Here is a 25,222-nt window from a genome sequence, read left to right on the forward strand (position 1 = left end):
CCAGAGAGATAAGTAGCTCAAGGTCACAGAGCTATTAAGTGGCAAAGTCAGGACTCAAAACCAGGCCTCCTAATCCCCAAACTACTGTTTTAGATGCATAAAAAGATTGCTAAACAGCTTTTAGAGAGCACCAACCTTTATTTAGTGGATTCAATAGGAATTAAATGACCTTTTCCTGAAACATGAAGAAGCTTAGGAGCAATGGATGGTAGCATTTCACTGGTTTGTTGGAACAAGTAAAGAAGGAAGTCAAGGGACTGAGGGAACAAAGGCATGTCCAAGAGCTGGCCTGGGGACCCGGGAGGGATAGCAAATGAAGACAGAGTGCCAACGTCATGGGAAAATGGGAAAGGGTCAAGGTTTTGTAACCAGGATGAATCACAAACTCAGTGGTGACGCAGGGCACAGGTGGGGAAGAGAGGCTGTTCCTGGTGAATCACAGTCCCTCAGGGTGCTCTGAACACAGTAAATGCTTAACCCATATTCATCAGATGAGTAAGTATAACCATTCTATACTGTTTCCTCATCCGTACTAGCCCGTGTGCTATGCTGACTACAGTACTACTCCTCAGATTCGGACACTTTGAGTTTAAAGACCACTTCTGATACCTGCTAGACGTAGTGACCCTGGGTAAGTCACTCAGTCCCTCAGACTGCTCTGGGTTCTTATTGCAGAGCCAATGGATTGAGTGCTGCAACGGAGGTCAGAAATAGCCGAGTTCAAACCCCTCCTCGGGGCCAGTCACTTAACCTCTGCTGACTCAGTTTCCTTACCGGTAAGATGAGGATAGTAAGAGCACCTAGGAGGGCGGTGGTAAAGATCAAGTGAAATGTTTACAAACATTCTGCGAACCCTAGAATGCTTCCTAAACGCTAGCTGTTGTTATTGGAATCAAAAGCATGTGAAAGCGCTTCCACGGCATTTACTACGGAAATGCAAGTTATCGTTATCACAGACACCAATTCTACAACTTTGGCCCCCATGGAGCGCCCCTCCACTCCTTTCCCAACTTCCCCGTATCTAAAACTTAAATTTTTTTTTTGTCGGGGGAAGAGGAGGTTTTCCACTTTCTTCCTTTCCTGCTTAAACTGAAAGGAGGATAAAAATCACACTTTTGCAAAAAAATCTCATGACTAGGATTACCAAAAAGTTCTTTATAGCTAATAAAAATAGGAAGTTTTAATAATTCAACGTAACTACGGCCCAGGTTCGACTGTGACGGACCGGTCCTGCAGAGCACTGGCTCTGACTGCCGGTTACCGACCCGGTGACCCTTCATCCCTCCGCTCCACCATCAGGTGGATGACAGGAGATGAGCAAGAGTGCGGAGGGGGGCGCGGGGCACGGAGCGGACCCGGGCACCCGAGGCGCAGGGCCGCAGGTCTAGAGCCGGCAGGCCCGTCCGGGTCGTCCGGTCCAGGTGAGGACACGCGGTGTCCAGGGCTCCCCCGGGCAGCCCCAGGGGCCTGACACGCTGTGCGCCTACTGCTCCGGTGCGGAGTAAAACAAAAGCAGGATTCAGCCGGTTCCAATTCTAGTTTTCATTTCGGAGACCGCGCGGCACAACGTGCGGAGCTCTGACCCTGGAGGAACCCCGGGTTCCCACCTGGCCGTGACCCGGGGTCAACGCCCCCACCTCCGCGCCGCCCCCACCTCCGCGCCCGGGACCACGCCGGCAGACCGAACCTCGGGAAGGTGCGCGGCCCCGAACCCACCCAAGTCTGCTCCCTACATCGCAGGTCCAGGACCTTTCCCTCGTCCCTCGGACACGACCCTGCGTTTTTGGGGGGCGGGGGGCGCGGGGCGCAGGGAGGGGCCCGGCCGGCCTCAGGTCCCGCACCGCGTCCCGGCCCGGCCCGGCCCGCGATGGTTACAACAGAGCTCTCGCTCCATGGGCCGGGCCGCGGGCGCCGCGCGAAGCAGCTGCTACAAGCTCCCTCCGCAGATAGGGGGAGAAACTCACGCTTTTCTCTCTCTCCCTTTCTCACTCGCGGGTTACCCAGATCTCCTCCTCCTCCTCCTCCTCCTCCGCCAAGGGGAGCGCACCGTCTCCGGCCATGGAGGTCACCATGGACTCAGGTCAGTCCCCCCCCACCGGGCTCGTTTGCACACGAACTGCCCGGAGGGGCTGGGGGAGGAAGGGACGCCGGGGGAAGGAAGGGGGGCCGGGAGCGCCCCCCCAACCCAACTAAACAGCGGCCGCCGGGAGGCTGGGAAGGGAGCTCCGCGCACCGGCTGGGAGGGTCGGGGAGCCCGCGGGGGCGTCTCGCGACCTCCCACGGTGCGGGGAGCTCTAGGATTAGCGAGAAGGGGGGGCGCGGGGCGGCCGATGCCGGGGAGAGAAAGGGGAGCGCCGGAGGAAGGAGGGAGGTAGGGAGGGAGGAGCGGGGAGGGAGCGCGCGCGCGTGTGAGGAAGCGGGGGGAGGGAGCGGGGAGGATGGCTCAGCTTTTTCTAAATATAAAACTAAAGGGAGCCGAGCGGGCGAAGCGGGGAGACGCAGCCGCGGCGTGGGGGGCGCGGGCCCGGGGGGGAGGAGGAGGCGGCTCCGGCAGCGCCGCCTCGCCGTCTGTCCCGGCCGGGCTCTCGGAAAGTCGGGCTAGAGCTGGAGAGGGCGCGAGACGGAGACGAGGAGAGACCGAGACGGAGGGCTAGGGAGAGAGCCAGAGAGGGAGGGAGGGGGGAGACCGACGGGCTGCGGGCGATCGGGAGCCGGCCGAGAGGCTGCAGCGGGGCCGCAGGAGCCACGCAGAAACGGTCGGAGGAAGAGCGACCTCTCTCCCGCTCGCAATTTCGCCACCGGCGGGGAGAGACAGGCCTGAAGGGAAGCCCGGGAGAGGTCGCGGCCCGCCCGGCCGCAGGAGCGGCGGGAGCGGGGCGGCCTGGGCCTCGGACAGGCCTGGGCCCGCTGCGCCCCCTCCCCACTCCGCCCGCCCCCGCCTCGCCCCCTCCTCTCCGCCCCGCCCCGCCCCCTCCCACGGCTCCGCTCGCTCCCTCCCTTCCCCGGGTGCAACATGGCTGCGGCCGCCTCCGCCTCTCAGGACGAGCTCAGTAAGTGACCCGGGCGGACTGACCAACGGCTCCCCCACCTCCTCCGCCCCCGGGGCGGCTGCTGCTGCTGCTGCCCCCGCGGCTGCCCGGAGCGCGGAGCCACGCCGTCGGGCCCCCCGGGCGGCGGTGTCCTTGGGCAGGCCCGGGCGGGGGAGGGGGCGCGCGGGGGACGTTTTTTAGTTTTGCGGGCGGGGGTGGGTGGTTGGAGCGGGGCCCGGGCGGGGGAGGAGAAGCCCAAGCTGCCGCCGCCCTGATTGTTTTCAGGCCTCTGCTTTGCAGCGTCATGTTGTGAAACTGAAACCCCAGTTCCGGGCGGGGCCTCGGTCTTTGCCCCTCGTGGGGGGGAGGGGGTGGAACTCACGTCCGGACCCCGATCCCCCCATCCCCCGGCCGTAGCCTGCCCTGCCCTGCGAGGTTTTGGAACAGGTGGTGTGGAGGGGAGGGATGCGTGTGCGCGCGTGTCTGTGTGTTGCGTGTGTGATGAATGTGCATGTGTGTGATGTGTACGTGTCCGGGGTGTGTGTGCGGGATCAGTGCGTGTGGGTGCAGGTACTCCTCCTCGGGCCCCCCCCACCCCCGTGCTCCTCCAGGATCTGGAGACCTTGCCATGCACGTCTCTGCCTCTGCTCCCCCCTTCCTCCATTAATGTTTCGCATGATGCTGGAGGAGGGGGAGGGTCAGTCTCAGAAAGAGCAGGCACTTGTCACATTCCCCCTCGTCCGCCCGCATTTTAGCTTCTCAGTGCCAAGGTAGGTGGCGGGTCGGCGATCTTTTTGTGCCCGCTTCGGGGGCAAGGCCCGCACTTCCTCGGGAAGAGGGGTCGTTAAATTCATAACAGGGAAAAAACTCCAAGAGCACTCGATGTCAGGGAGAGCCACCAAATGCAAAATTTCAACCATTCCAAAGAACAGAGCCATGTTGAAGGAGCTGTGACATCACACAAATTGGAGGCCCGACCCACCGGAAAACATTTAGATTCTAATGCATCATGGGAAATGTAGTTCTTTTGGAGGGGATTAAAGAAAAGCTTGCGTGTGTGCATGTATATATGTGTACGTATGTGTCCCCGCCCCCTTGAATGTTGCCATGCAGGAAGAGCCTCATTGGCATCTCCATAAAGATGGATCATATACCCAGAGCTGGAAGGGACTTTAGAGGTCATCTAGACCAACCATCTCTCTATGCAGAAAAACAAACTGAAGTCCAGTTGACTTAGCCACAGAGGCAGTACATTTTCACAGATGGGATTTGGAACCAAGTGGTCTGACTCCAGAGTTGCTGTTGTTTCAACCACACTGCAAGCCTTTTTAGTGTTTATAAGTAGGAGCCTTGAAAATCACCTTCATTTCTTTCACTTTTGCTCCAGTGTAAAGAAATGATGTTTGGAAATCTTGTAAATGGAATGGATCGTGATGAAGGTAGAGAGCTTCACAGAAATTGTTATTTTATTTTCAAGATCAGCATGTTCTGAGAGGGACTTTACAAACTGGAAGAGGATCTGAGGAAAGTGATTAGCATGATAAGGGGGTTTGAAACCCTCTTGTCAGGGAAGGTTGAAGCGACTTAGAGATGTTTATCCTGCATAAGAAAAGACCTGAGTATAGGGGATGGGTAGGACCATATAGGTATTGGATGAATATCAGTTTAATGTGATTGTGGAAGATGTATCAGAGTATATAGATAGATATGTGCATGTGTGTGTGTGGTATGTGTGTGTATATACATATATACATACACACACATATGGTGTTACCTGTGACTAGTATAGAACCAATTGGGTAGTAAGATGACTTTGACCCAGCATAAGGAAATGTTGAGTAGAACCCACTTTTCAGTCATACTGTAGGTCAGCTAAATACATTGAAAAGGTTCTATTGGATGACTTCTGTAATCGCTTGTAAATCTCATTCTTTTCCAATAAAAAAATAGCTACATAATAGATTTTAAGAACACTTTTTTTTTTTAATTTGCCTATTTTGAAACAAACTGTGATGTGGAGGGAGTAAATAATAATGGTTTAGAATTATATAGCACTTGGAGATTTACAAAGTGTTTTCAGATGCAAGCTCTTAAACAATTCTGTGAGGGAGGCATGCAAGTATTACCCTGTTTTATGGATGAGAAAACTCAAGTTCAAGTTACCACTTGCCCAAGGTCATATAGCTAGCTTGTGAGTATGAAAAATCCAGGTCTTCTAATTACAAGGCCCTACAACACATAAAGATATAAGGATCCTATGAGTTGGAAGACCTGGATAAGATGAACTTGTAGTGGTAAATAACAGTACTTTATTAGCCGTTAAATTAGATGTCGTTTTTCTGAGTGACCTTGTCCAAGTCATTTAACCTCTGTAGGCTTCTGTGAGCTGATAAAATGAGAGGAGGAAATCCTTTGAACTAGAAGAAACATTGAAGCTTTCTGTTTGCTTTTAGAATCATAAAGCGAGTTAGGATGGTTTGACTGTGTCTTCTAAACTGGCTGACTTCCCAGAATTCTGTTTGGAGCCAGGCTTGTATTGGTGAAAGTATTTAAACGTCAGCTAGATAAATTGGGAGTTACTGGTGATGCTATTTGGGAAGTGAGTTAAAGGACTGGAGCTGCATAACATACTTGGTCTATCAATAACTTGCAGTATGGCTTTATGCAAGTCTCTTAACTTGAACCATCTATCTTGGTTTCTGAAACTTATAGAACTGGTCAGGTGCATAGCAAAAATAACCCTTAAATAACCAGTGTTCAATTTAGTGCCATCATTTTTAACCTGAAAGAAAATTTCTGCACTTAAATATCTTGAATTGGTTTAGGACTTATATTTTCTGTTTATAATTTCTTATTAAAAATCATAAGTATGTAAGTTACGTTTTTATTGAAGATAGTGATAAATGGTATAATTCACGTTTATACAGAGCTTTAAAGTCTTAACAAGCACTTTCTTCATAAAAAATGTTGTGCAAGTATCCCATCTTATGAAGACCGTGGGGATGAGAGATCAGGTCGAACTCAGGTCTGTTGAGTCTAGTGCTTTTTTTTTCTCCAACATTCAATCTGTTAACTTTTATATAAATGGCAAAGTTTTCTTTTACACAATTTGGACTGGTGTAACAACAAAAAAAAAGCATTAGCAAAAGCCATTTTTAAAATTAAAGCTATTCTTTAACTCTTTTAATTTGAATCTTCAGAATGTCTGTTTGCCTTTTTTCCCCCCACTGACAAAAATGTCAGTCATTACTCTGAAAGCTTACCTGTGTTATGGTTGCATCCTTTGCTATTTTCCCAGGGATCAATTATTTTAATTAAATTCAGTTGTTATTTATTAAGCACCTATTGTAGAAGTAGCTGCTGTGTGGTATAAAAGCAATATGCCAAGGTCCGTGTCTTTGAGGAAGGAGTTCAGACTCTTTGGAAAAACAATACCCACACAGATGAAGTAGAAAATGTGATTAATTGCCACTAATGTGTTCTCTGATTCATATAACTTCTCACTAGTATTCTGTGTTAGAAACCACTCCTTCTTACAGATTTCAAAAGAATTTATTTTAACTATGCATGAAGCAGTAGTCTTCTAGGATTATAGGATTTCCATGGTTATAATAGAAACTACACAAATTGGGGATACAGGAAATCTAAATATGGCCAACAGCTTTTTAACTTAATACCTTAACAAACTTTGTAGAAACCATTGAAAAGTCAGCTTACCTGAGTGCAAATCTTGTCTCAAACACTTACTAGCTGTGTGACCCTGGGCAAATCACTTAACTCCCTAGCCTTAGTTTCCTCTTCTGTAAAATGGGGATAATAATAGTACCTACCTACCTCACTGGGTTGTTGTGAGGATCAAATGAGATAACATTTGATAAGTGTTTTGTGAACCTTTAGTGAAGTATAGAAATATTTGCTATTATTATTATCACTATATAAGAAGCAAAGTTGATGACTAAGTTTTTTGATTTCTGTTTGATATTGGTATTATTGATAGGGGTACTTTTGGTCAGAAAAAGTATAATGAACCAAGTCTGTGATACCCCTTAATCTGGTTTTATAAAAATATCAAATGCCTTGCTGCTGTCTAGAAAAGGGGTTCTTAGCCTAGAGTTCTTTATATATATATATATATATATATATATATATATATATATATATATATATATATATATATATATATATATATTTTGATAGTAATATTTCAGTATAACTGATTTCCCTTGTAATCTTACATATTTTATGCGTTTAAAAAATAATTCTGAGAAGTGGCCCAAGGAGTCCATGACACAGAGCTGGTTAGAGCCCTGATCTGTAAGGGCTCAGTAAGGCATTTCTTCCACTATATAACACTTACTTTAATGGATCCATGCCTCCATTAAAGGTGGGTACTCTCCATAGTTGCAGATTGTAGCCCAGCTATACTTCAACCTGATTCTTGTCCCTGCCTTTCCATAGAGCAGTGGTGCTCAAACTTTCTTACATTGGTAGAACCCTTCAGTTAAAAGAAAACTTTGGCATGATGCTTGTAAAATTATCTAAAATTTTTATTCTTATTGTCTGTTAAAAAATAACATAAGATTCATTAAGAAACAAAACCAAAAAAATGTGGTATTTCAGTGTTCCTTTGCAGCAGTTTAAGAAACATGACTACAGAGGATCCAACTGGAGATCAGATCACCTGATAAGTTGGAGATAATGGAAAGTACTTTGGCAGTATTCTGGTGTCATGTGGGAAGTGGAGATTTTAGTTATTTTTAGGATTTATGGGGGGGGGGTGTATGTGAATAAATGCTTAGCTTTCGGTTCTAATCAGGTCTATACAGTAAATTAAATTTGTTGTCTTTGAGTCGCAGAAGGGTTTGTAGAACAATACTATTTTGTGCCAGCAAGTGGAAAAGTTGGTCTGTTTGTCATTTTAATAGGGGATAGATATTGCTGACAAGAAGAGGGGGGATATTTCTGAGTATATTCTTGGTGGTTAGTTTTTGAGTGCTTTCGCATTGTGTACCTCTTAATTATATGTCATCCTTACAGCAATTTGATCTTCAGTGAGATAGTGGCAGTTGAAGAAAAAAACCATCCTGTAATATTCTGGCAAGTGATGTCCAGTTTGGTGATAGACTTAAAATATATAGCCATTGGAAATTAACCAATTGGATATTATGCTGTTCAGACATTTTTGGAAATATAGATTTTCTTCATATAAACTTACAGTTTGATGATGAGTAGTTGCCATGGCTAAACTTCATAATTTACACTTAACAGAACTGTGGGTATCCGAATGTATTCTTTTAATGTAATGCTATAACTCTAAAGAGAGGCTTGTTCTAAAGGACAGGAATAAAGTAAAGGCATTCTCTAATCTTCCTGGAAAATCTCTTCATTAATTTGTATGTTAAAATCAACCTTTTCACCTTCCAGGTTTTGATGTCAGCTTTTATCTGAACAGGAAGGATAAAAATGAAGACAGTTTGCTTTCCAGGTTTTATGAACTGGTTGGTTGAGTTCTCTTTCTTGAGCTCTGGGACTACTACATTCCATTCTGATCTTTCATTCTTTTCTCCATGTGAGGTTATAATACAACTAGTTACTTTTAACAAAATGCTATTACTGGTGGGACAGTTGTGAGAGTTGCTAAGGTCATTTCTGTTGAGGTTAATTTGATTAAGTTGAAATGCTAAAATTTCAATCAATATTATTTCAATCAATTCAATAGTTTGAGCATATAGATTCTGTTTTAGTCCTGCCTAGTATGTTTTGTTAAATGGCACTTAACATAAAGGGAAAAGTTACGGACCGTCTATCTAGCATTTTGAGAATTACGCAGTTTGAAAATGTGAGTTTAAAATACAAATAACAGTGTCAATAAAAACCATTACCATACCTCTGTCCAATAAAATAAAAGGGAGGTTCAACTTTGAGGAGCTGAGGATTAAACAAATTTGGAAGCATTTATTTTGTGTTACTAAAATTATATTTAGGGAGTTTTGGTTCCCAGAAAAATAAGACAGTATGTTTTCCTTAAAAAAAAATATTCAGAGTACTTTGCCATTTTTTAGTTCTCAAATCTCCCATCAAAAATTAGAAGTCTTTTTGGACTCTTAATTTTAGTTAGCTTTGATTTTTAGATAGTTGGCATACTTTTGGGATATTTTTCTTTTGTTATCCCAGACAGCAAAATGTGTGCCAGTGACCTTTGTACTTCGTTAATAGATTTTTTTGGCCTCCATCATATCTTCCTCATACTTGTATCAGTTGGAATAAAAGTTTGACAGTAACATAGCTTTGATTATATCTGGTTTGGGATTATATCTATTTAGCAGTATACATTTCATCCTTGACAGGCTTTGGGGAAAAAGAAGAAATTCAAACTTTTTGATCCTATATTAGAAACCTTTTGATATTACAAGTGTTTTAAAAATATTTTTCTTCTCTATTTGTCATTTTAAAAAAACTGTAGGGGTGGTATCTTACATTTGTGCAACAAACTATCCCTGTGGTAGTATATTTTGAAATAAAAGTAGAATATGCTTTAGTGTTGAATTTTTTTGTGTTCAGCATTTCATTACCTGTATTTAAAAATGTATTTATGGAAACCTTTGTTTTCTTTTTTTTTCATCCTGGTGTTAACTAACAGTTTTTCCTTATGTTGGAGTTGAAACCCAAGATATAATATTCAAAGATGTTGGCTTAAAAATGAAATACAAGGATTCTACTTCATGTGAGGGAATTCTAATCCTGAATAAAATGAATTTTTATTATTATAGTTGTATGCCCTATAGTATACATAGGCCTTTCTACCTCCTTAGATTTAATGTCTTCATGCAATACTCTTAGTTTCTGCAGTAGAATTAATAGTACTTTTTGTTCAGATTTTGAAATATAAACTATTTTAAAGATGTTTAAATTTGCTTTAGTTTACTGATATCTTTGCTCCTTTAAGGATTGAACATTTTTTTACATCATTTTATCAAAAAATTTATACAGGATTAAACTTTTTAAGAGCTAAAAGGTTACTTAGAGATCATATACTATATATCCCTTTTACTTTACATATGAGGAAACTGAGACCCAGAGAGTTTAAATTGAACAGATATATAGTAAATAATAGAAGGGAAATTTGGATCTGTGTTTTATGACAGAATTTAAAAGTACTTTGGTTTCTTGAATGAATGCTGATACATTCGTTTACAATAAAACTTCATTAATTTAGCCCCAGGTTGGAGTTTACTCTTGTATAAATGAAAAAGTTTGCTGAATAAATTAACAGGAGAATGTTAAAACTAATTAGGAGTAATTAAAAACTTTTGATCTGAAATCTAGGTTATGTTTGTATTTGTGTACAGATCTGTACTCTGCTAATTATAAATCTTAACTATTCTTTAAGTGGCAGCCTGTCTCTATGGATAGAAGGTTGGGCTTGGAGCCTGGAAGACCTGGATTCAAGTTCTTACTCTGACACACGTTAGCTGTGTGACCTTGGGCAAGTAGTTTAACTTTCTCAATGGTCTGGACAACTCTCTGATCTCTAAAAATTAGTTGCAGGTCACAGTAGCTGTTTCTACATAGGGAAGTTCCCTGCAGTGTTCTGGGCTAAAAAACCAAAATGAGCAAATCCTGAAAAGCTGAACCTTTACGTATTGTTACTTTATTAACTAATTCACATGCACTTTAAAGTAGTAAGATTTCAAATCTTAAAACTATTCCACATCAAAATGGGCTTTCCCTAGTTCATAATGTGATCGATTCAGAAGGAATCTTAGGACCATCTTGTGTTTTCCTCTCATTTTTTAGAAAGGAAATGGAGGCGCAAAGCGGTAACGTGCGCTGACCCAGACAATTAGTGGCAGAAGTGAGGTCCAAATCCAGGTTTTCTGACTCTGAATTCTGTGCATCTTCTGCTGTACCATGGTGCTGTGGTAGTATATTTCGAAATAAAAGTAGAATGTGCTTTAGTGTTAGATTTTTTTATGTTCAGCATTTCGTTACCTGTATTTCAAAAAAAGTTTATATGGAAACACTTGTTTTCTTTTTTTGATCCTGGTGTTTAACTAACAGTTTTTTCCTTACTTTGGAGTTGAAACCCAAGATATAATATTCAAAGATGTTGGCTTAAAAAATAAAAAGTGCTTTTTTTTTTTTTACACAAAGGGGCAGCTCTATAAGTTTTCATCTTAAAATTGTATTTCTTTTTTTCGTACTCTGAAGAATAGATTCTTTATACAATTGCATATGTACGTGTGGATGAACAAATGCCATTGGTGGTCCAGAGGATTTTTATCAAGGCTGGATAAACCATGTCTCGCATTGACTGTAGAGGTTAGTAGATTTAGCTCTTTAGGGTCTATTTTTATTATGTAGTACATGCCATCAGTTTGAAACTTTCTCTCAGGTTCCTTATTTCACATTTTCCCCCTGGCAATCCTGAAAGCCAGAGGAATAAATTTCAGTCTATGCATGCATGTATCCTTCCAGTAATACTGTATTCCATTGGGGGAGGGGGGGTCAGGACATCAATATAAACTAAAGAAATGGCAATTTTTTATTTTAACCAGGTTTACAGAATTGAAAATAGTTGGTTAGCTAGAATCATGAAATGTTAGTCATTTTTATACCTTGCTTTTCTGTTTATTTGTATAGGATTAATGGATAACTCACTGTAAATTTCCTCTGGTATGGGTGGATATCTTTTTTAAAAGGGAAAGCTAAAGCTCTAAAATTGACACCTTGGTTATTGACAGAGTAGAGTTAGAATTTGGAGCAATTGACTGAATTCGTGTTCTTAATTCTCTCAAATATTTATCCTAAGATAATAATTATTTTTTGAGCAGTATGAAGAAGTTTAGTGAGCAGATGATTAACCTTTCCAAAGATGATTCTCTTTCCTTAGTATTTTTTATTCAGAAATTTATGAAGCAGTAGACTTAAGCAGCAGTGACAGAGAGTAGAATTTGAGAGTTTCTGTTTTGCAGGTTTCTTAAATTTTTTTTAGATTTGCCGGCAAAGTTCCTTCTCTGTGCTCTTTGAACAAAAAGAGGTTTTAGTATCATACTGTGTTTTTGATTCTTTCCTCTTTAAGCAGTAAGCTATATTGACAAAATGTAGAAGAATCTATAACCAGATCATTTTGTTTACTCTTTGGCAACATTTAGGTCTTTCACAGTCATTAAGGAGGAAAATATTCATGTCCAGAAAAAGGGGAAAAAAAATCCTAATAAAGCGATGTTGTATGCTGACAGTTTTTTTTAAATAGTGGAACTTCCTGGTTATTAGCTTGACTCTAGAAAGCTAATTTGTTTGTTTGCATGTAGAAGTTGGTTTTAAATGTGATTGGAATGGGACATTGAATGGAACAGGTGATTCCAAGTCTGTGGTAAGAGGTATTTTTGTCTTGATGGTGAGGGAGTTCTGTATTTTTCTATTCCCTTTCTGGCCCTGATTTTCTTAAAGAAAAAAAATGTAACTTTGTTTTAGTTAAATAAAATGGCATTCTTAATTCATTTGTAACTGATAACACTTGGAGTTCCTCAACTGAAAAATTGCTCTTTTGTTAGGATGCTGGTTCTTTTTTAATTAAACATTTGCTTTTGGTGGTATATTCAGTTCTATGCTGGTATGATATATTTGATGTCTTTCAATATCACTAGATTTTCTACCACATCACACCTGCATTTGTAGTATTTTAAAAAATTTTTCTGCTTATCTTTTTTTTAAAAAAAAAATTAATTTATTTTCAGTTTTCAGCAATCACTTCCGTAAGTTTTATTTTCTTCCCCTCCCTACCCCCTCCCTCCTCGAGATGGCATGCAATCTTATATGGGTTCTACACTTACATTCTTATTAAACACATTTTCACATTAGTCAGGTTGCAGAGAAGAATTAAAATGCATGGAAGAAACCATGAGAAAAATAAAACCAAAACATAACACAAGAGAAAATAGTCTGCTTCATTCTGTGTTCTGATTCCATAGTTCTTTCTCTGGATGTGGATAGCATTTTGCCTCAGGAGTTCTTTGGGAGTATTTTAGATCCTTGCATTGCTGTGAAAGGCTAAGTCTGTCAGAAACAGTCCTCACATCCTGTGGCTGTTATTATGTATAATGTTCTGCTCATTTCACTCAGCATCTATTCATATAAGTCTTTCCAGGTTTTTCTGACGTCCTTCTGATCTTTATTTCTTATAGCACAACAGTATTCCATTACATTCATGTATCACAACTTGTTAAGCTATTCCCCAATTGATGGGCATTCCCTCGATTTCCAGTTCTTGGCCACCACCAAAAATAAAAGTATTTTTGTACATGTGGGACCTTTTCCCATTTTTATGATCTCTTTGGGATGCAGCCCTAGTGGCATGATCGCTGAGTTATAGTATTTTGTTTTAATACATTGTTGATAGTGAGGGCAAAAATTACAGATATTGTGATATAATACAGGATTCTAGGGAAAAAGTATAGCTTGTGAAGTGGACCTAATAGTGTCTAGCAGAGAGTCAATTAAACTTTGACTTGCTTTTTTTCTTTATGGCCCTGGTAAAATGTGTAGGAATATTATTTCTCTTTTCAAAGCTTTGTTATTTCCTAAGTATGGGTATTTTTTCTTCTCCTCAAATATTTCCTATTTTTCTGTTGTGGCTGAAGAAAAAAATTATCAGCTCATGCCCAGGTATTGAAGGTAATGAATATCTTACTTACTCTTCCTGTACAGAGTTTGTGCTTTACTGGCACACAAACTGTGAAATGGTGATGGCAGGACCGCAGAAATAAATAAGCAAATTGGGAAGTACAGATGAAGTGGGGAATTGGAAGAAGTATTTTTTGGGGGAGGTGAAATAATTTTGCTAGCTTCTATAATGCTGTATGCTGTCATTTATGATACACTTGAGTGGAATAGGTTTAGTGAAGACTTCTTAGATTGTAATTCTTCTCCCAGGGGTGAGGTAAGACTGAGAGGCTCAAGGTTACAATATTTTTAGAGTGGAATAATTCCATGTAAGGATATAAAACTGTGTAGTATGTTAGGGTCTCAGTGGATTGGATGAAACTTTACATAATTCTTCTATGTCTTCATTTCAAAAGGGATTTGTTAGATTTCATGTCTAAAATGTAAGATCATATTCTCAGCCAATGAGGATAACGGTGGGTGGAGGGAGGTGGGTCTAGTCTATAAATATCACTGCTTCTCCTTTGTCTTCGGCTTTCCTACTCCAGGTGAACTGGTACAGGATTGTCCCGCTTCTCGAGAATCGAATAAATCAACTTTCTGTCATCACTTTGAGAGGCCTCTGAGTAATTAATTAAGTAGGGATCCGAGCCATCCCACACACACTTATTAGAGGCAAATGAATGAGTTTAAGGAAGGGCTAATATATTAATGACTTTCTTATATTAGTAAACCAAATGGTATTGTGAAAAAGTAATGAGGCTGATTTTTTAAAAAAACAAAGCCAAGCGTTGCACAACTCATGCAGGCATTTGAGGGGTTTTTCCTTCAAAATAGTCAGTTACTTCCCATCTGTAATTATATTTGAGGAATAAGAGTAGGTCTAATGACAAAACATTGTGCTTTTCTATTCCTAATGAGTGTTATTCATTGGCAGAGGGTCGTAGATTTGGGGCTAGAAGGGACGCTTAGAGGTCACCCAGTCCAACCTTCCTTAATTTAGAGATTAGGAAGCTAGTACTTTGGGAGGTTTAGTAAGTTGCTCAAGATCATTCTAGTATTAAGTGGACAAGCTGCTGGTTGCACTGAGGTCCTCTTGACTCCAAATCTAGCTCTCATCTCCTATAGTAATACCTCTATGCTTTGTGGTATTACAAGTGTCATTTTTAATGTGAAGTCATTAGAAAAATTGGAATGCTAAATTTATCACTGTGGTTTGTAAGTTCTGAGGTCCCTGTTCCCTAAGAAAAAGTTAGAATTTGGTGTTGGGGATGGAAGCTCAATTCCATGTGGACAGTCTCGGGCGGGTAAAGGTGGGAACTTCTAAATCTTAGAGTTCTCATGAGGCCCCCCATAATACAGCAGGGAATCGAGGAGTGAGACTGAGCAATCTCGTGTATTTCCGCCTCTTCCCGTGAGAAACGTGATGGGAGGAGCATCCCCCTTGAGACTGTCCCGGGTCTGGGCACACCTATTATTATCTAACAGGCACGGTATTCAGATGCAAACTATGCGGCTGGAGAGCTTAATTGGGGTCAGGAAAGCCTGAAGGCGCTCTTAGCGCAGGAGGGGCGCGGACAGGACAGAAGGCTCTGTTTTTCCTCTCTTCTCTCTCCCCTCCCCCTCTCTCCCCACTTACACTCCTGCTTCCAATCTCTTACCGTAAGATCTTTGCCTCCTTGGGAGATTTCTCTCTCCCTCCTAAGGAAGAGCTCCCCCTGCACATGTAACCAGGACCCTGAATAAAGCCTAACCCTTGTTCGACTCCGTAAAGTCTCTTCTCTCATACGTTTATCCGGTTTGGCCAGCCGAAGACCTGCGATACAGGTAAGGTAAGACTCGGGTAGCCCTCAGGCCTCTAGGCCTGGCAATTTGGTATCTCCAGGATTCTACAGAAGATGATTTCTGAATTTCAGATGTAAATATTCAGAAATTACTTGATAGAATCCTATAATGCTCAGTGACTAGTAATTTATAGGAAATAATCACTTTAACACGTAGCCATCCTAGGAATGTGCTGTGTACATTGTAAATAATAAAATGTTCTTGTCTAGAAGGGATATTTTCATTTTTAAAGTTTTTCTTTTTAATATGGCTACCTTTTCCTTGGTTCTCTCCCCTTTTCCTGTTGTTTATCATGTAGTAAGACTTTTTTAAAAGTTCTTTTTTGATTCTTAGAGTACATATGTATTAATTTACCTTTTTAAAATATGAACCATAAGGGAATAGACATTAGGGAACAAATTTCCTTATAAGTGATAGTATATATCCGTGATCATTTGACAAATTCTCTCTGAAAATAAATTGTATTTCTGTATGTTAATTGGCTCATGGTACTTTAGGCAATAATCTAGACATTCTTTTTTCTTTTCCAGTAGGAATGTAAACTTGGTTTCCCATAAAGTCATTAATTTCTGTCTGCTCCATTCTGATTTTTAAAGAACTATTTTCTTCAGTGAGCTGTTGAACCATGTTTTCCATGTGGCCAATTCTGCTTTTTAAAGCATTCTTCTCCTCGTTGGCTTTTTGGACCTCTTTTGCCATTTGGATTAGTCTATTTTTACAGGTGTTATTTTCTTTAGCATTTTTTTGAGTCTCCTTTAGCAAGCTGTTGACTCACTTTTCATGATTTTCTTGCATTGCTCTCATTTCTCTTCCCAATTTTTCCCCTTCCTCTCTTATTTGATTTTCAAAATCCTTTTAGAGCTCTTCCTTGGCCTGAGCCCATTGCATATTTATTTTGGAGGTTTTGGATGTAGAAGCCTTGATTTTTATGTCTTTGATGGTGTGCTTTGTTCTTCCTCATCTGAGAGGATGGAAGAAAATACCTGTTCATAAAGAAAGTAACCATTTTATTTTTTCCCCCTTTTGACTTGACTTTTGAGTCCTTTGTCAAGTGGAGGGTATAATCTAGGGAACTGTAAGTTCTCAGATCCTCCAAGGTGGCACAATCAAGGACGAGGAGTTTCCTTCTGCCTTGGCCTGTGCTCTGTTCACACAACTACCAAATTGATATTTCTAAAAAGAGACATTCCTACTAAAAAAATTTTCAATAGCTATCTTATTGCCTCTAATACAAAATACAGTTGTCTCACTCTAACACTTAAAGCCCCTCAAAATCTGTCATCCATGAAACTTTTCATCATTATTTCATATTTTTCTGTCAAACTGACCTGCTAACTGTTCTGTGCATTTGGTCAACCATGACTTGAATGCACTTACTTGTCACTTATATCTCTTAGAATCCCTAGCTTCCTTTAAAGTACATCTCTTGCATAAAGATTTTAATTTTCCTACTTTAAGTTACTTTGTAAACTTGTGTAGGTATTATATGTTTCCTAGTAAAGTATAAACTCATCAAAGACAGGTACTGTTTCAATTTTGTCTGTTTCTTCATTTCATAGTATAGTACTTTGTAGATGCTTAATAAACCTTTGTTGAATTGAATTCGCAATTGTCTGTTTATCCATTGGTGATTGGGTTTTGTGTTTGAAGAGATGGCTGCTGTACTCTCTCTTCCCTAAGTTCGTATGACACTGTTTTGTTGTGCTTTAGTGCCTACCTGTCTATCTGATCTTTTTGAGTATTCTTGCCATGGTCATCATCCATGTCTCATTGTCCATGAGTGAGTGTACCCCAGGGATCTTTCTGTGATCCCTTCACCTTTTGTACACTTCACTGCCATCTCTATGCAGGTGCCTTCAGTTTTCTTTAAAGATCCAGGCTTATATCTTCAGTTACTTGCTATAATCCCCAACTGGGTATCATGGAGGCTTCCCAACACTGACCATGCCATTCCCTTGTTCAGGAAGTTCCAGTGGCTTCTTTTTGCTTATATTCTAAAAGAGAAATTCCTATGTTTCCCTTCTAAGGCACTTCACAGTTTTATTCTAACCTACTTTTACAAGCTTATTTCACATTACTCTTCGTCATATACTCAGTTGTTCCCAGTGCATTTTTGTTCCTTCTCCTAGCTATCCCGCTATTCTTTCACCTCCACCTCAGAATCCCTAGTGTCTGTCACAGCTCAGCTCAAATGATTCTGCCTCCAGAAAGTTTATTCTGGTCCTTCCAGTTACCATTTCTTACTCAGAACATACTTTTTTAATGTTCAGTATATATGTAGTTTTACTTCTTTATCTGTATACATGTTTCTTTCAATAGAATATGAGCTCCTTGAGGGAACAGATTGGTTTTTGCCATTGTCTCCCTAGTGCTTAGACATATTAGATGTTTAGTAAAGGCTTATTTTTTTAAAAATCTGCTATCTTCCCCAGTTTATTTTTTATCTTGATTATTCTATATTTTTGCTGTAAAGAACTTAAAACTTTAATGGAATTGAATATATACATATATTTACCAATAATTTCTTTTGTCCGCTTAGTACATTTTTATTTGCCTTCCAATAAGATATATAATGTATATTTTATGCAGTAAAGTGAGGTAAAAATATCTTGTTTTCTTCCTTTGCTTTTTTTGTATTTCCCTCTAATCCACCTGAAATTTCATGTGTATTTTTCATGGTTTGAGACTTTTTTTTTTAACTTGTTTAATATTACTAACCAGTTTTCCCATTAAAAAATAATGAAGCTCTTCTTTAGTTTTTAAAAGCCAGACATTTATATTTGATACCAAAGGCAGTAGGGATTCACCTGAGTTTGAGTAGGGCAGTGATATTGGTCACATCTATACTTAAAGAAAATGCCTTTGGCAGCTATGTAGAGAATGAGACTTGAGGCAGGGAGTCCAATTAGGAGGCCATTGCAATGGTCTAGGTCAGTAGTGATGAGAGTCAGAACTAGGTGATGTGGCTGTGTAAGTACAGGGAAGGGAGTTAGATGAAAGATAATGTGGAGCAAGAAACAAAATTTGGCAACTAATTGGATATATAGGGTAAGTAAGAATAAGAATTTCAGGATGTCACAGTTGCTAAACTAGGAGATTAGAAGACTAGCAGTACCTTCCATGGAGATCAGGAAGTTTGGAAGACGGATGAGTGTGCAGAAGTACTCAGTTTTGTACATGGTGCATTTGAAATATCTGGGTCATCTGGTATAAAATGTCACATAGATAGTTGGTAATCTGCTGGAGAATACTGGAAAGAATGGAATGAAGAAAATCACTGTCAGACTTGGGGAAAGAAGAAGAGTGGGAAATGATGTCCAGTGAGATGAAGAAAAAACTGGTAGTGAAAGGGTTCAGTTTTCTCTTCAGCTGATAGAATGGGGGTGAGGAGAGATCTGGAAGGTTTGATGTATTGCCTGTGTGTGAAAGAATGGTAGGGAAGAGTAAAATGATTCTTTTGGCTATGTTGAGACAGTTAAAATTATATAAACAAATTTGTGTAATCATCTCAGTTGTGTGACTTCCTTCAGCTTTGTAAAGCAGTATGTGACTAAGAGTGTAGGTGACAAAAATAGTGGGATATTTCTGGATTGGAGTTTGGGAAAGTGATGTGAATCAGGAATGTGGGCAGGGGATTAGAGAAGACAAAACAAGAGTTGAGATGGTTAACTAGGTTTTGGATTAGGAAAGAAGAAGGGGATTATGAGAATGGAAATCTCACTGACACCCAAGAATGTGTTGAGAAGGGGTAGTCCAACCCATTCCTGAATGGAATCTCCCACTTTGATATGTTGTTTGGTCATTTTTTAGTTCTGTCCAACTGTTTGTGACTCCTTTTGGCTTTTTTTTTTTTTTTTTGATAGATAATAGGGTTTGCCATTTTGAACTGAGGCAAACAGGGTTAATAAGTGACTTGCCTAGGAGGTCTGAGGTAGGGTTTGAGCTCAGGAAAATGAGTCTTGTTGACTTCAGATGTGGCAGTTGCCCCACAAGATATTTGACAAGTACTCATTTAGCTTTTGCTTGAAGACCTCCAAGGAAGAGAAAGTCAATACTTTGTTTGGGGTATAAACCTAGTAACAGAATCTCTAGATTAACAGCTTTTTGGGTATAGTTTCAAATTGCTTGCCAGAATGATTGGATCAGTTAATTATTCAACCTGTTTTCCCACAGCCCCTTCAAGCATCTGTCATTTACCTTTTTTGTCAGTTTAGCCAATCTGATTGGTATGAGATGGCTCCTCAGTTTTAATTTGCATTTCTCTAATTATTATTGATTTAGAGCATTTTTTTCAAATGGCTTTTGACAGCTTGGATTTTTTCCTCTGAAAGTGGCCTATTCATATCTTGTGAGCCTTTATCAGTAGAATGGCTTCTTCTTGTAGATTTGCTTCACTTCCCTATAACTTAGAAGTGAGACTTTTATTGGAGAATCTTGCTGCAATGATTTTTTCCTAGGTTCCCACTTCTTATAATTTTAGCTGCATTGGCTTTATTTGTGCAAGAACTTTTAAATATCATATGATCAGAATTGTTTGTTTTATCTCTTGTGAATCCCTGTATCTCTTATTTGGTCATAACTTCTTTACGTAGCTACAGATCTGACAGGTAATTTCTTGCATGCTCAACTTACTTGTTTATGATATCACCTTTTATGTCTAAATCAGGTACCTATTTGGAGTTTGTCTTAATATGTGATATATATGTATATGTGTGTGTATGTATATATGTATATGTATATATTCATGCCTAGTTTCTGCCAAACTTCATTTTAGTTTATGTGACAATTTTTGTCAAATTGTTATTTCTTGCTCTACTAGCTGAGATCTTTGGGTTTATCAAACACGAGGATACTGTTCTCATAATTTGTTCCGATAATTAGACTCTCTTATTTTTTATCCAGTGTCACATTGTTTTGACAATACAGCTTTGTGGTATAGTTTGAGATCTGGTATTGCTAGGCCCCATTCCTTCCTGCTATTTTTTTTTTCATTGTTTCTCTTGATGTTCTTGATCTTTGGTTCCCCCAAAAGAATTTTGTTCTCTTTTCTGGCTCTGTGAAATAATTCTTGGCTAATATGATTGGCATGACACTGAATAAGTAAATTAATTTAAGTAGTACTGTCATTTTTATTATATTGGTTTTGCCTATCTGTAAGCAATGAATATTTCTCCAATTATTGAGACATACTAATGAGGAGAATGTTTTGTAATTATATTCACATGGTATGTCTTGGTTGGTAGACTCCCAAGTATTTCATACTGTCTGTAGTTATTTTTTTTAATTTGTAATTTATTTTTAACTTGTCATAGTTTCTCCATTCCTCTCCCCACCTGCCCCTTTACCCATTGAGAAGGCAAGTAATATATCAGTTATACATGTGAAGTCTTGCAAAACATAATTCCATGTTAGCCATGTTGCCAAAAAATGCAAGAAACAAAGTGAAAAAAGTGTGCTTCAGTTCATACTCAGAGTTCATCAGTTCTTTCTCTGGAGGTAGATAAGCATTTTTCATCAAAGGTCATTTGGAATTGTCCTGGATGATTGTCTTAATCAGAGTATTGAAATCTCTGTCAGTTGATCATTGTTACAATATTGCTGTTTTTTGTATAATGTTCTCCTGGTTTTGCTCATTTCAATTTATATCATTTTGTATAAGTTTTTTCTGATTTTTCTGAATTCATTGACTTCTCATTTTTTTAATGTGAAAGTTTTAATATATTTTTTCAAGCTACATAAAAATAATTTTTAACTTTTCTTAAAATTTTAAGTTCCAAATTCTCTTCCTTCCTCTGTCCCCTGTCCATTTAGATACAGATTTTACATGTGCAGTCATGTGAAACACATTTTTATATTAGGCGTATTGCAGACCAAAAAACCCCCCAAGCTCAAGAAAAATAGAGTATAAAAAGAAAAAAAGTATGTTTTGATCTGCATTCAGACTCCCCTGGAGTGGGTGTAATTCTTTCATTATAAGCCCTTTGGAATTGTCTTGGATCATTGTATTGTGGAGAACAGCTAAGTCATTCACAGTTGATCATTGTACAGTATTGCTTTGATTGTGTACAATGTTCTCCTGGTTCTTCTGACTTGGCTTTGCATCTATTCGTGAGAGTCTTTCAAAGTTTTTCTAAAAGCTTCCCGATGATCATTTCTTATGGCACAATAGTATTTCATCACAATCATATACCACTACTTGTCTAGCCATTTGCCAAATGATGGGCATCCTCTCACTGTCCAAGTCTTTGCCACAACAGAAAGAGCAGTTATATTTTTAAGCCAATAGACATTTTCTCCTTTCGTTTAATCTCTTTGGGATACAGACCTCATAGTGATATTGCTGGGTATGCAGTTTTATAGCTTTTTGGGCATAGTTCTAAATTCTTTTTCAGAATGGTTGGAGCAGTTCACAACTTCATCAGCATTGCCTTACTATACCTATTTTTCCACAACTCTACCAGGATTTATCATTTTCCTTTTCTGTCATGTTAGGCAGTGTGAGTGAAATGGTATCTCAACGTTGTTTTAATTTGCATTTCTTTATTCAGTAGTGACTTATAGCATTTTTTCATGTGACTACTGATAGCTTTGATTTCTTCTTCTGAAGACTGCCTGTTCATATTTTTTTTACTGTTTCTCAATTGGGGAATGACTTTTGTTCTTTCAGATTTGACTCAGTTTTCTATATATTTGAGAAATATGGTATAAAATTTCCCCCCAGTTTCCTGTTTTCCTTCTGATTTTGGCTGCATTCATTTTATTTGTGCAAAAATCTTTTAATTTCATTTTACTTCCCATGATCCTCTTTATTTCTTAATTGATTATAGACTTTATAGAGTTTGGTTATAGTCTTTATAGGCTTTTCCCTTGTCTTTTCTTTTGAGTTGTACTTTATTTTTCTTAATAAATTTTTTTATTTTTAGTTTTCAACATTCACTTCCAATCAATTTTGAATTTCAAATTTTTCTGCCCATCTTCCCCCTCTTCCCACCCTAGGACAGTGTATATTATGATTGCCCTTTCCTCCAATCTGCCCTCCTTTCTATCACATATACCCTCCCCTTCTTATCCCCTTCCCTTCTATTTTCCTATGGGGTAAGATAGATTTCTATACCCTGTTGCCTGTATATCTTATTTCCTAGTTGCATGCAAAAGCAATTTTTAACATTCACTTTTAAAACTTTGAATTGCAATTTCTCTCTTCCCTCCCCATCCAATCCCCACTGAGAAGACAAGCAATTCGATATATGTTATACATGTGTAGTTATGCAAAAGTCTTCCATTAAAGTCAGGTTGTGAAAGACTATATATCAAGACCATGTTTCCCTCCTTCCTATCCTGCCCCCCATTTATTCTGTTCTCTCTTTTGACCCTATCTCTCCTCAAAAGTGTTTAGTTCTAATTATTCCCTCCTTCCATTAGCCCTCCCCTTCTTATCATCCCCCCTAGCTCCCCGCTTATCCCCTTCTCCTCTACTTTCCTGTAGTGTAAGATGGATTTTCATAGCAAAATAAGTTTTCATGTTATTCCCCCCTTAAGCCAAATGTGATGAGAGTAAGGTTTGGGTAGGTGATTCTTGGTTTTAATCCTATCTCCTTTGACCTCTGGAATATCATATTCCAAGCCTTCTGATCCCTTAGTGTTGAAGTTGCTAAATCCTGTGTTATCGTGATTATGTTTTCACAGTACTTGAATTGTTTCTTTCTGGCTGTTTGTAATATTTTCTTCTTGACTTTGGGAGCTCTGGAATTTGGCTACAATATTTCTAGGAATTTTCCTTTTGCAATCTCTTTCAGGAGGTGATTGGTGGATTCTTTCAGTATCTATCTTACCCTCTGGTTCTAGAATATCAGGGCACTTTACTGGAGGCCTGCTTTTAAGTTGATATTTAAATGTTAACTACTCTTTAGAGTCCTGCCTTTAAACTAGTTCCAAATTCATCCTGAATTATTGTCAGATGTCTAATCCTGTGGTCCTCAAAATTTTAAAATTGTGTATCCCATCAGTAAAAAAATTTGAGCATTCTCCAGTATAGCTGTATATGTAAACTATGTAGCCATATTCCTGTACTGCTTTTTTTATATGTGTCATATGACATACACTAATAGAATTTTTAAAAGGATGAGATAAAGATTAAATAAATAATAAAGCAATTTCTCTTTTATTAGTAATTCAGACCTTTTGTTCACTAAATATTAGTATTTTCAGTATGAACAATATAATTGAATATGTTCATTATTTTTGAAAATCTGGGTTTAACCCTGGTACAGCAGTTGAGGTCTGTTTCTAAGATTATTTTAACACTTAGTTTTAATGGCTGTCACAGTTGAAAAAGATACTTCAGAAATATGTGTAAATCAAATAAGAAGAAATGCTTCGTTGGCTGCTTTTACCAAATCATGATATCCTCTTATTTACCTCATATTCCAGTTATTTAAGGATTTTTGTTGAAATTCATTTGGTAAATTTCTATCATTCCTTGATATAAAACAGTTGTTGTTTGTAAATTAATTGAAATGTGCTACATTTTTATATTTTTAACAAATGAGTTTAAAATTCATGTAAAATAAATATTTGAATAATTTGAAAATAGTTTCCACATTTTAAAAAGTGATCAGAAGAGAAAGTTTTTTTTTATTTTATTTTTAAAATTTTGTTTTCATTGTTCTACAGTCACTTCCGTATATTTTAGATTTTCGCTATCTCCCCACTACCTCCCTGAGACGGCATACATTTTTATATAGATTCTACACATACATTCCTATTAAATGCATTTTCACCTTAGTCATGTTGCATAGAAGAATTAAAATGAGTGGGAGAAATCATAAAACAAACCAAAACCTAATACAAAAGAAAATTATCTGCTTCATTCTGTGATCGAATTCCATAGTTCTTTCCCTGAATGTGGAAGACATTTTACCTTAAGAGACCATTGGGAATTATTTAAGTCCTTGCATTGCAATGAAGTACTAAGTCTACCAGAAAAATTCCTCACGCACTGTGGTTGTGAACTATGTACAAAGCTCTCCTGGTTCTGCTCCTTTCACATCAGCATCCAGGCCTCTCAGAAGTCTTCCTGTTCATCATTTCTTATAGCACAATAGTATTCCATTACATTCATATACCACAGCTTGTTCAGCCATTTCCCAATTGATGGGCATCCCCTTGATGTCCAGTTTTTGGCCATCACAATGAGAGCTGCTATAAATATTTTTGTACATGTGGAACCCTTTCCCATTTTTATGATCTCTTGGGGATACAGTCCTAGAAGCGGTATTGCTGGGGTCAAAGGGTATGCACATTTTTGTAGCCCTTTGGGCATAGTTCCAAATTGCTCTCCAGAACGTTTGGATCAGTTCACAGCTCCATCAACGATGAATTAGTGTTCCAACTTTCCCACATCTCCAACATTTATCATCTTCCTGTTTTGTCACGTTTGCCAATCTGATAGGTGTGATGTGGTATCTCAGAGTTGTTTTGATTTGCATCTCTCTAATCAATAATGATGTAGAGTATTTTTTCATATGACTATAGATAACTATAATTTCTTCAAGAGAAAGTTTTTTAGATAACACATGTACATCATTGTGGGCAAGAAAGGCCTAGTCTTTAAACGTAATTGTCACAACTTCACTCTGTCATTAGCTAATGTCTCAAGAACTGGGCAAAGGCATTATGGTAGG

The 25,222-nt window shown here is 39.2% G+C and overlaps 1 protein-coding gene across 7 annotated transcripts in view; it reads left to right on the top strand.

Annotated features, from left to right (window-relative positions):
• Positions 1-1,509: 1,509 nt before the first annotated feature.
• The window catches only part of ECPAS (Ecm29 proteasome adaptor and scaffold), a 167,478-nt gene continuing 143,765 nt past the window's right edge, over positions 1,510-25,222 (top strand). The window contains exons 1-2 of one of the 7 annotated variants that reach the window (XM_072598073.1): positions 1,510-1,696; positions 2,005-2,080. In XM_072598073.1, coding sequence (XP_072454174.1) covers positions 2,059-2,080 — 22 coding nt within the window. In that variant the 5' untranslated portion in view covers positions 1,510-1,696; positions 2,005-2,058. Of the gene's footprint in view, positions 1,741-2,004; positions 2,081-2,925; positions 3,051-7,284; positions 11,352-25,222 lie in introns of those variants that run through there. The other 6 variants (XM_072598074.1, XM_072598071.1, XM_072598069.1 and 3 more) reach the window with 6 other exon arrangements.

This window comes from Notamacropus eugenii, chromosome 3 (genome assembly GCF_028372415.1).
Source record: "Notamacropus eugenii isolate mMacEug1 chromosome 3, mMacEug1.pri_v2, whole genome shotgun sequence".
NCBI lineage: Eukaryota > Metazoa > Chordata > Mammalia > Diprotodontia > Macropodidae > Notamacropus > Notamacropus eugenii.